The sequence below is a fragment of the Curcuma longa genome, chromosome 10 (genome assembly GCF_044706935.1).
Source record: "Curcuma longa cultivar G26 ecotype Majalengka, Jawa Barat chromosome 10, ITB_CL_G26_1.1, whole genome shotgun sequence".
In the NCBI taxonomy this organism is placed as follows: Eukaryota; Viridiplantae; Streptophyta; class Magnoliopsida; order Zingiberales; family Zingiberaceae; genus Curcuma; species Curcuma longa.
In genome coordinates, this window is record NC_133870.1 from 1,308,720 (window position 1) to 1,320,896 (window position 12,177).

The 12,177-nt window shown below is 39.5% G+C and overlaps 1 protein-coding gene and 1 long non-coding RNA gene across 3 annotated transcripts; one reads left to right on the forward strand and one right to left on the reverse strand.

The window, feature by feature from the left end:
* Positions 1-2,127: 2,127 nt before the first annotated feature.
* LOC141836382 (UV-stimulated scaffold protein A homolog) lies at positions 2,128-5,058 on the forward strand. 2 transcript variants are annotated; one of them, XM_074723860.1, is made up of 2 exons: positions 2,128-2,349; positions 2,906-5,058. In XM_074723860.1, exons 1-2 carry the CDS (start codon positions 2,128-2,130, stop codon positions 4,670-4,672), a joined length of 1,989 nt encoding a protein of 662 aa, XP_074579961.1. In that variant the 3' UTR covers positions 4,673-5,058. The 2 variants fall into 2 exon arrangements, with proteins under 2 accessions (XP_074579961.1, XP_074579962.1); XM_074723861.1 differs by having other exon boundaries at positions 2,197-2,349; positions 3,019-5,058.
* Positions 5,059-6,876: 1,818 nt separating this feature from the next.
* Positions 6,877-8,747, reverse strand: LOC141835704 (uncharacterized). The gene is made up of 4 exons (XR_012602408.1): positions 8,653-8,747; positions 8,103-8,137; positions 7,275-7,347; positions 6,877-7,190 (listed from the first exon to the last, which is right to left on the reverse strand). It is a non-coding gene; the product is annotated as an uncharacterized LOC141835704 (long non-coding RNA).
* Between the last annotated feature and the right edge of the window lie 3,430 nt (positions 8,748-12,177).

Genomic DNA, 12,177 nt, shown 5'->3' on the forward strand with positions numbered 1-12,177 from the left:
GCTTTAATGCAAGATTTGGTTGCCGATTGAAGCCATCAGTCGACTGGCCCTGCCAGCAGTCGACTGATGTCGAAGAATTATAAAAGAAGCCTGCTCGAGATCAACTTATGAATTTTGCCATTCTTTTATTCTTTAGTGCTTCTTCTGAGAACTTGTTGTTCTCTGATTCTTTGCTTTCTTCCTCTCCTCTTAAATATTATTTCATATCATTCTTGAGGAGAACGAAAGAGTTGTAAAGGTTTCTCCGCCTTCGAGATTTTCGAGAAGGAGACGATTCATAGTGCAGCGGGTGTGTGCGTGCGTGTAGATCCTTGAATTAGTCACCTCTGCGGAGGTGGATACCAAGTAAACAAACCGGGTTAGCGTTGATCTATTGTTTTCTCTATTATATTTTGCTTCCGCTAACACTTTTGCAGAGAAACAATCGAAGAAGAATCGAAAAACGCTATTCACCCCCTCTAGCGAACCAACCGATCCTAACATTTCCTTCAAGCATAGAAGAGTAGAATTGAGTGTAGATAATTGATATCATGATTGCTGATCTCGAAGTTCTTTTATAGAGCTTTTTCAGTCGACCTATAAACTCTGTTCGATCGATTAAACCTTGGTCAAACTTGATCCTGTGACCAAGTTTTTTGTGATCTGGATCGAGCCTCGCGATCTCATCGTTATTAGATTTTCCAATCGACTGAACCAAACCCAGTCGTCGATATGAGTTTGAACCCAAACCAGGTCAACAAAATCGACTGGACCAATTTCTGATCAACCGAACCGGCTATTCGGTCCACTGAACCGATTCGACCCGAGTCAAGTTTGATTCCAAACTTGATCTTATTGCATCCGGTTGCCCTTGTATGCTCTCTATCTTGCTTCTAGCTCCGAATTCATGCAAGACAACCATACAAACACACACGACAAAGCAAATCCTAGTCTACTTGATCTACTAACTTATCCCTTGTCTAGAGTTCACTCTTTAAAGATTTTTCACTAACTAGGATCATTCCTTTAGAATTTCTCTTTGCTCAAAGTTCACTTATCTGAGTCTCCTCACTATCTAAGGTTCACTTCTTTAAGATTTTTTTTTGTTAAGCATCTGATCACTTTGACTTGCTTGGACTTGTCAAATATCCAGTCTTGCTCAACTTACATGAACTTCCTTTGTCAGATATCGGATCAACCTTGACCTACTTAAACTTTACTTTGTAAGCATTCAATCACCTTTAATATGTTTAGACTTTTCCTTTATTAGTCAATCAATCTTGACTTGATCAGAATCAACTCTTGATCAATTATGATCAGACACAAGTATATTATTAAACGTCGAAATCCCAGAAACAGAAACTGATTGCACCAACATATCTTATATAAAATATCTTTGTCAACCCATCATTTTTTGAAAAAACGATCCTAAATATATATAAAAACCTTTATAAATAATTCATAATATCTTATCATAATAATTATTTTATTACATCTAATATTATTAAATTTAAATATTTTTTATTAAAATTTGAGTATTTATCCTTTTATTTTTCTCGTCGATCAAAATAATATTATTTATAAAAAAATAATAAATCTTAATTAGCCTCATTGACTATCCCTGAGGGTGATCGGTCCGGCCCCACGGAAGTTTTCTATCGGCCACCAGGATAAATCAAAAAGTGCACGCAGCGGTCAGTCCAGCGGCCAGTCTAGATGTTTATTTATTAAAAAAATGATAATCCCAGTTAGTCGTATTGACTCAATCTCTGGGGGTGACCGGCCCGGTCCCACGGAAGTTTCCCACCGGTCACCAGGGTAAATCGGGAAGCGCACGCAGCGGCCAACCCAGATGCCCAGCATCCTTTGATTGCGATCCTCATTTAGAAGAAAATTTCTGCAAATACGTCGTAGTGGGGATCGAACCGTGGATGTCTGGGTTAGATGTTTATTTAAAAAAAAAAGAATTTAAAGTTAGTCGATATTAACTTAAATAAATAATAATAAAATACTTATCTTTAAAAAATTATTTGTTTTTATTTTATGTTTTTTAAAAATATGCCTAAGCACGATGGTACCAGACCTGCGCCGACAACCAGCCTAAGTCGTGGGCCACGACCCTGACGTCGACTGGGTCCGGGCATAAAAATGAAAATGGCCCCCTGGAGGAGGCGAGCGGAAGAACAGGAGATGGGGGAAGAACCGGCGCCGGCGGTGCTGAGGCTTATCGAGAAGGCGACCAACTCGACGGCGCATGAGGTCGATCCTCACCTCCTCAGAGCCATAAGTTTAACCATCCGCTATTCCGATGACGAGGTCCGTGCCGCCGTCCAATTTCTCATGTTCCAGATGCGAAAATCCCACTCACAGGTTCTCAATCGATAAGCCCTTCAATGGAATTAATTATGAGTTAGTTCACCTCAATTGTACAATAATTGACCCCCAAACTCCAGATTTCCCCTTTCTGCTCTAGATCTTCGGCATAATTAGGGTTTTGATTTGCCTTTAGATGGGTGGGATATTCTTTTCTTGACCTGCTGAAAATTTATCAGGCTAGCTGATGATGAAACTTATGATTTTTACGCAAATTAACTTTTATCTTTTCTCTGATGGAAACGGAAGGGAAAGCCTATCTACTGTATTATTGAAGAAATGTTTGTACGAATTAACTTGATATTTCCTTTACGTTAAACAAACCTTCCTCAATAAGTAAGAGAATCTTGTAAAGAATTCTTGAACTTGCTCTCTCTTGATTTCAGAAACAAAGTATTTATATTGATCTGCAATATGTTTCAAACTAATTTAGTTTGTCTTATCTTTTCCTTCCAATTGTAAAATCCACAACTTTCCTGTAAAAAATTGTCTTACATTTCACATTGGATATAATCCTGTCCTGTAATTATTGAATCAAGTTGCTGGATTGCAGGTACGATACCTGGCTGTTCTTATCATTGATGAACTCTTCATGCGTTCAAAGCTTTTTAGATCTCTTCTAGTGATTCATTTCGACCAGTTCTTGAGCTTAAGTGTTGGTTTCAGGAGAAATATGCCTCTTCCTCCTCCTTTGTCCATTGCATCTAATTTGCAGAAAATGAGCATAGAGCTACTAGAAAAATGGAACGCTTCCTTTGGAATTTACTACAGACAGCTAAGATTAGGTTTTGAGTATCTAAAGAACACTCTCAGATACCAATTCCCCAATCGGATAGAAAATGCAGCTCGTTTGCAACAAGAGAGAAGAGAAAGGGAAATAAGAACACAGCAGATTTTACTCAATAAGTTTGAAAATCTAAAGGAAAACTTCCCTTCTATCAAGAGTGAGATCCAATCTACAATTGATGAGGCTGAAGAGTGTTTAGAAATTTTTAATGAAAAAGAAGTATTTTATCCACACAAGTTTATTGAGGAAGAAGAGTTGGAAGAATTTCAATCACTTGCACTAAGGAAAATTCGTTTAGAATCACTGAAGGAGGGTCAAAAGGTTCAAGAGAATAGTGATAACAAAGCCATCTTTGATGCACTGAGAGAGTTGTTCAAACTTCTAGTCTTGAAACATTTGACATTGATACGAGAGTGGATATCGGTACTTATCAGAGTGGAGCTCAGTGACAACAGATTCAGGGAAACTGCATTGAAGGAATTGATTGACATCCAAAAGCATATCCATTCTGTTAGAAATAGATGTGTTCAATTAGGGTGTGTTCTGAATGACCCTTCCAATGAGGAAGAGGAAGACTTTTGGGAAGAGGGTAAAATAGAAGATTGCACATTGGAGAAGTCGAGCAGGTACAAAAGCTTAGTTCAGAATCCTGTGGATGCTCCAACTATGGGCAAAGACAAGAATGCAACTCCATTAGGTGAAAATAACTTATTTGATAATTCTGGTTCATCATCTCCAAGGTCAAGACTTTTGGCTGAAGCACCAGTGTTGACTTGGGGCCCATTCTTGGATAATTGGGGCTCAAGAAGAGATGTTTTGGCAAACCAGAGGGGGCTTGAACTAGAGAGCCACTGGGGTAGAGTGGATTTTGATGCTGTTATTCCTGCTGAGAAGATTGCTGAGCTGAGCGTTCATCATACTGTATATGAAGAAGAGCAGGTAGAAATCCAACCATGCCTTGCTCCTTTAAGAAAGGGTGGCCTTTGTCAACGAAGGGACTTGAGAATATGCCCATTCCATGGACCTATTATTCCACGTGATTCTAATGGAAATCCTTTAGGTGAAAGTCTATCTAATAAAGGGAAAACTGAAAAAATTTCTTCCATCACTACAAATGGACAAAGTGATGGCATGTGTGTAGGAGAATCTCTTAAGCTGAGCAAGTTATCAGTTGAGCAAGTGGCAAAACAGGCAGTCAAGAATGCCCGGGAAAGAGAGAGAAATGACAAGCTGTTGAAGAGGGCAAAACTTGCAAAAGTTCGTGAGCATAATGACATGGTCTTGAGAGAAGCAGCAATTGCTTCCACATCATACTCAGAAGCTTCTGGAGAATATAGAGAAGCCTTACAAGAAAACCAAAATGAACCAAAGAAAAAGAAACCCACATTGTCATCAATGTTGAAGAAGAAATTTACACCAAAAGATAGACTAAATCAAAGGCTCTTGAATACACGAGTAACTGATTCTGCAATTAGGCAGGTGATGCAGGGGGAAGATTTGAACTACAGAGAAGCTTTCCCAAATCAGTGGTAGCTAGCTTGTGCAATAGACTAATATAATCCTTCGTCATTTGTCTTTATGGTTAGCAAGCACATTTCTGCAAGTATAAAGAGTATCTAAAGAGGTGGACGTCTTCTTTCACACTGTAGCTCAACTTTTTCTCTCTTTTTTTTTTTATGTTTGTCATTCTTTCACTCTTCTACATTTCTGTTGGTTGAATATATGTTTCTCAATGGTTTGTAGATTCCATGACCACGGTTTTTGGTATATACCAATCTCAGATAGGATATATATGTATGGTGGTTATATTATGTCTGAAATTGGTTCCTGTTAGATTCCCATTTATGTGATTGTCACAGAAAACTGGGTCTTCGTCCGTTTGCTTTGGCTTTATGTTTTTTTTCATAATGCTATAAAGATTGCACCGCGAATAAAAGTATGATTTCTGGAATTATACTTGTTGAGATCTTGTTCTTAAGAATGTGCGTTCTATTTTGCCATCCACTGCAATTATTTTTTCTGTGACAGATACATGTACTGTTGTGATTGATGGCGTTCTTGTAGTATGCTGTGGTTTGGAGCAACGGTGCCTTACATTTATAAACAGTGTAGAAACTAAAGACATCTCCATTAGGGTGTTTATTATGCTCTCTACATTTTGTCTATCAATATTGAATGCATTCTTTTTCAGAGATTGTCCGTGACCAATACAAATTGCAACCCCACTGTAATAAATTTCAGAGTAGGAGCTAAGGGTGAAAATTGCTCAGGTTAAGTCAGCCTAAGCAAAGAGGTAAGCTGACATGGACATGCAATTCTGGATGATCCAACACACTCGTCAGTTTAGGTAGACCAAAGGAAACGCATAGGTAAACTTAAGATGAGAGAACATGGCACAAAAACCTTCTACTATGGATAGGTCAACCCAAGAGATAACTAAGTTGACCTATAATCGACTAGGTTGACTTACGATGTTGGAATTGACATAAATAATGTTTTGTTAGCCCATCTAGACATACATTGGCTCAAGGAAGGTTTGGGTCAAGCTTTATTAATTGTCTCCTCGACTAGGATTTGGGTTGACCTAGAAATAATTTGGGCAGTTTTTCAAAGAGGTCTTTGACAATTGAAACCAAATCCTCAGTTAACATGAAACATCAAGCAACATGCTCAGTTAAACAACAAATTAAAACTAGATACCGTAACTCTATACGATGTTACATTCACTAACCAACCACAACATAAACATATAATTGGAAAGAGGTAAAACACTAGTAGCACCAGCATGTTGCTCCCGTTTGGCACAATAACTCATTTCTCTAAACACTCTAGGGCCTGACGCCTTCTCCCACCAGAGAATCCAAGGCAAACAACAAAGTTAGGCATTAGTTCAAAGCTACAAGCAACAATTGTTGATTCCTCTCTAATGATTTGCGATTATTCTCACTACAAAAAAACCCTTAATTAGCGACGAAATTTGCGACGAATTTTAAAAAAAAAATTCGTCGCAAAACGTTTTGCAACGAACTTTGCGACGAATCCTAGTTCGTTGGTATAAACTCGTCACAAATTTTTGCGATGAAAATTTTATATTTCGTCGCAAATTTTAGCGACGAAAAGCTATTTTCGTCGCCAAATTCGTTGCAAATCTGCGACGAATTTATGTTCGTCGCAGATTTGCAACGAATCAAATTCGTCGCAAATCTGCAACGAAAACTGAATTCGTCGCTAATATGCAACGAACTTAAATTCGTCGCAGAATTCGTTGCAAATTTGCGACGAACTTTGATTCGTCGCAAATTTGCGACGAATAAAATTCGTTGCAAATTTGCAACGAAACCAGAATTCGTCGCAGATTTGCGACGAATCTGAATTCGTCGCAAATTTGCAACGAATTTTATTCGTCGCAAATTTGCGACGAATATGATTCGTCGCAAATTAGCGACGAAAATGAAATTCGTTGCAAATCTGCGACGAATTTTGCAACGAAAATGGTTTTCGTTGCAAAATATCACTACGATAGATTTGCGACGAATTTATTTTCGTCGCAGAATTCGTCGCAAATCTGCAACGAATTCCATTTTCATCGTAAAATTTGTCGCAAAATTTAAAAAATAATTCCTATTCTACTTATTTATTGATTATTCCGTATATACATAAAATATCGATCCAACCGGATCGATTCACAAATTATATAGAATCTATCGTCGCAAATATTAACATCCACATCCACAATATAATACACAATCAATAACAAAATTCATTTCAATATCAACATCCATATAACATTAATAACAAAGATCCAAATGATACAATCCATACAAAGATCCAAATGCTACAATACATTCAAAGATCAACAATAGACATGTGTACATGTTTATAAGTCCAAACCAACATCATATCAACGTGTGTACATCAACAAGCTGGATGATGACTTCTTTACTCTGGTACAATGTCAGATTTTGTTCTCCAGAGACTGCTGCTAAGTGAGGTCTCTACTTGAGAATTGTGGACCCATTCATCGATCGCCACGCAAGCATCCCCAACGGCACTGAGACAAAATAAGAATAAGAATAATTACCAAAGTGAAGCACTCAAAGATTTACCAGAACAGGTTGTACAAACACCGTCATACCACATGCAAGTTTTAAGCAAGTCACTGAATTGTATTTCGACAACAAAATGTCAAAAAGTGAAGCACCAGCTATCTACAAACATTTAAAAGAGGCTATTAATCACAGAGAACTGAGGTAGTTGTTAAATGAACTGTCAGGTGCTAAAGTTGCAACAGAAATCAAACATGAGCAGGAGAATTACCAAGTTGCCATAGCATTGAAATCATTCCTTTAAGCTGACAAATGTGAGAAACATCTACATATTTCCTCTCGAGGATCTCACTAGATGAAACCGTATGCTAATCATATTTAGCTCATAGAAATTGGGTCCATGTAGTCTTTTGATTCAATCTACTTAATGAAATACTTCAAAAACAATTCAGAAACCATAACTAAACCATTGAACATGGTATTGGCCTTCAAACATAGTGTTATTCCTAAGCTGTATTTATTCTGAGAACTTAGAAATGATATTTGTTTCTAGATAAGGAACTCTCAAACTTCGTCCTAATTCTTCCAGGACTACCTCAATGGAGCATTTCATGTAGTTAGTTGCTCTCTTTATGTTCTTGTGGCGACCTATGATGTTTTGTTCTGTTATTATAGTCACAGAGAAATACAGAGCATTGTTGGTTGACAAACAATATAATGACATGAGTTGGTTGTAATTAACTGTAAGCTAAGAGATGTCCGTAGACTTTTATCTCTGGTGAAATTGAGTGTGTAACATACTAGGTGAAGAATTAGGAAGTTTCCAAATACCAATCCTTTCATCATTCTATTATGCAGGGATTACAATGTCCAAATATGAACAAGCTACCCATTGGTTGTAATAGAAGTTCACATACCTCTTCAGCATCGTTATCAGTAGTCGCCATTGCTTCTGCACAAATAAAATGGGCATCATGTCAACCTTCTCAGGTTCTCATAATAAAGAACCAAGCCATAAGCTCACAGGAAGTCATGAACTCCTAGAAATTCCATTTCTTCTCTATTGATATGTGAATTTAGAAAGAAAAATGTTCAAAATCTTCACTTAACAACTGCATGCCCTTGGTATCAGAAAAACTAAATAAAACAGATAAATTACGGCAAACTGAGATAATTGTAAAGTCTACTCAAAATTTTAGTTTACTTCAGCCCATCATATTTGCGCATGGTTAATTGCTAATCAAATCAATAGTTTGAACTAATAAACTAGTTGGCTAGGTAAGGCTTCGATCCTCCTTTCTTGAGTCCTACGCTTACAAAACCCTAAAATCTAAACCCGTTTGGAAATGCACAACCGCTGCAAGAATCCCTTCAGCAAGCGATCAAATTTTGAAAAGAAGGATTTTTCTGGAAAAGAGAAGGAAAAACCCCCTAAAAACTCTTGAGATTAGTGAGAGCTGAGAGGACCTGCGATCAGATCTTCCATCGACGAAGCGGCGGGAGGAGGAGATGGTCCGTTACTTGGAGGTGGCGGCGGCGCCTAGGTTGACATACCTAGGTTGGAAGCTTGCTTCGTTGAAGAAATCCGGTCGAAGATGGAGTTTTCCGGCGGAGAGAAGCGGAGGAGCGAACGTTCAGCGCGAGAGAGAATGAGAGAAAGAAAAGGAATCGGGATCTAGGGTTTTTAATGTAATTTAGCGACGAATCTGGGATTCGTTGCAGATTTGGCGACGAATACAAGATTCGTCGTCGCAGATTTGGCGACGAAAATCAAATTCGTTGCAGATTTTGCGACGAATCAAGTAATTCGTCGCAAAATACTTTCCCTTTGGCGCCAAGAGACTATTCTATTTTTTGTTAAAAATATTTTTATTTAGCGACAGAAAATAAAATTCCGTCGCTAATTAGCGACGTCGCTAATTTAGCGACGGAAAAATAAAATTCCATCGCTAATTTAGGAACGAATCAGGAATTCGTTGCAGATTTGGCGACGAAAATCAAATTCGTTGCAGAATTTGAATCAAGGAATTCGTTGCAGAATCGATGAATCAGGAATTCGTTGCAGAATTTGCGACGAATCAAGGAATTCGTCGCAAAATACTTCCCCTTTGGCGCTAAGAGACTATTCTATTTTTTGGCGACGAAAATAGCGACAAATTCGTTGCAGAATTTGCGACGAATTAGGAATTCGTTGCTGATTTGGCGACGAAAATCAAATTCGTTGCAGAATTTGCGACGAATCAGGAATTCGTTGCAGAATTTGCGACGAATCAAGGAATTCGTCGCAAAATACTTCCCCTTTGGCGCTAAGAGACTATTCTATTTTTTGTTAAAAATATTTTTATTTAGCGACAGAAAAATAAAATTTCGTCGCTAATTAGCGACGGGATTTTAATTCCGTCTCTAATTTAGCGACGGAAAAATAAAATTCCATCGCTAATTTAGGGACGAATCAGGAATTCGGCGCATATTTGGCGACGAATTTATGGGATTCGTCGCCAAATCGACGGGTCACGGAGTCACGGTAGAACCAGCAATCGCGCGGGGAAGGAAAAAATCATGAAATTTGGCGACGAATATATATTTGTCGCTAAATTCGTCGCCGACTCTGCGACGAATTATGTTCCGTCGCCAATTAGCGACGAACGATAGATTCGGTCGCCAAATCTGCGACGAATTTGGCGACAAATATATATTCGTCGCAGATTCGACGACGAATCTAGGATTCATCGCCAATTGGCGACGAATTGATTACCGTCCTGTGTAGTCGATCAGGTGATCGATTATTAGTAGATTGCAGTTTTCCACAGAATCAATTTCAATCGACTACAGGATTTTCGGAGCTCGGGGCACGGGTGGACTCTGGCTTCACGGAGATCAGAGGCTAGATGACCGACATGTATGACATGATGCAGGCCTGGATGAGCGGTCGTCCACCTCCACAGCCCTCCTCTAGTTGCTCCTCCAGATGATACTCCTACAGACGATGCTCCGCTATCTGCTTCTGATCCCGTTGTGGATCCCGTTACTGGCATGATGGAGTTTCATGTTAGTCTATGACTGTTGATATGTTGTTTGTATGTTTGACTTGCGACTTTGACTATTGTTACTATTTCTGTCTATGTTATTTCATGTACTTTGTCTTATGTTTTTATGACATATTTTGTGGCTTATTTCTTCCATATAGTGTGTCTGTTTCACATGTTTACCACTCCTCGTTTTGTATTAATGCGTTAAGGGGGAGACACGCTTGAATTAAGGGGGAGTTGGTGTGGCCTTGTTGACCAGTCTATACCCTTTTCGGTGTTTGACAAAGGGGGAGAGGATGGACTTAAGTTTATGAATTACAGAGAGGATGGTTACTAAAGTTTGAGAATTAATCTCTGGTTACTAAAGTTTGAGAATTAATCTCCAAAGCAATAAACTTAATTGATGTAGGGGGAGAATCTTGATCTCCTTACATATGTGAACTTAACTCTTATTCCCAAAGTAATGAAATTAATTATTGTAGGGGGTGTTAAAGCCGAAGGAATCAAAATATCTCCACAATGGTTTGATATTGTCCACTTTGGGCCTAAACCCTCATGGCTTTGTTTTTGGGCTCTCCCCTAAAGGTCTCATTCCAATGGAGATACTTTCCATCCTTTTAACCCCATGATCTTTTCCATGTACTTTAGATGTGGGACTATGTTTGCACCCTTGCAACCCAACAATCCCCGCCTCAAACAAAGGACCACAGTCCCCCCAACGTTATTTTTGATATCTGAATCCTCGACCCACCAGGACTTTTTGCCCCTCTATCCACTCGACCTACTAGGACTTCCCACCTAGCCTCAACAAGGACTTTTTTTCCCTCGGTCCACCCGACCTACTAGAACTTTCCCACCTAGTCGCAACTAGGACTTTTTGCCCCTCGGTCCACCCGACCTACTAGGACTTCTCACCTGGTGTATGGTCCTCTTGATTCAGACACCGGAGCACCCACTTCCTTTGTTTTAAGGTTCAAACCACATGGTTAGATCTGGATCATGGCTCATCCGGCGGTTAGTCCGGTGAAGAGCGGTCTCGCTCTAATACCACTTGTTAAAGCCGATGGAATCAAAATATCTCCACAATGGTATGATATTGTCTATTTTGGGCCTAAACCCTCATGGCTTTGTTCTTGGGCTCTCCCCAAAAGGCCTCATTTCAATGGAGATACTTTCCATCCTTTTAACCCCATGATCTTTTCCATGTACTTTAGATGTGGGACTATGTTTGCACCCTTGCAACCCAACAGGGGGAGGATCTTAATCTCCTTACTTACATATATGAAAGGGAAGATTGTTGATATTCCGATCTAAACTTAAATCGTGTTGTCAAATAACAAAAAGGGGGAGATTGTTGATATAGTTTGTCTCGATTGTTGTTTTGATGATTGACACAGATTTAAGTTCATTTTAGCTGGACAAGAATTAAGTTCAATATTTTCAGATTGATCAATGACGGATGAGATCGGAGAGGGCTCGGTTGCTCATTCTCCGGACTAGGTCGGAGAGGGCTCGGTAGCTCGTTCTCTGGACCAGATAGAGTCGGAGAGGGCTCGGTAGCTCGTTCTCCGGACTAGGTTAGAGAGGGCTCGGTAGCTCATTCTCTAGATCAGATGGAGTCGGAGAGGGCTCGGTAGCTCATTCTCTGGACTAGGTCTGAGAGGGCTCGATAGCTCGTTCTCTGGACCGGATGGAGTCGGAGAGAGCTCGGTAGCTCGTTCTCCGGATTAGGTCAGAGAGGGTTCGATAGCTCGTTCTTTGGACCGGATAGAGTGGGAGAGGGCTCGGTAGCTCATTCTCCAGATTAGGTCAGAGAGAGCTCAGTAGCTCGTTCTCTGTACCGAACTATGGTCGGAGAAGGCTTGGTAGCCTATCTTCGGATCGGATCATTGTCATGATCCAATGGGGTTGGCTCGAGTGAGACCCAAGTTAACCAAGTGATCAGATTGCATGGGTTTCTAGT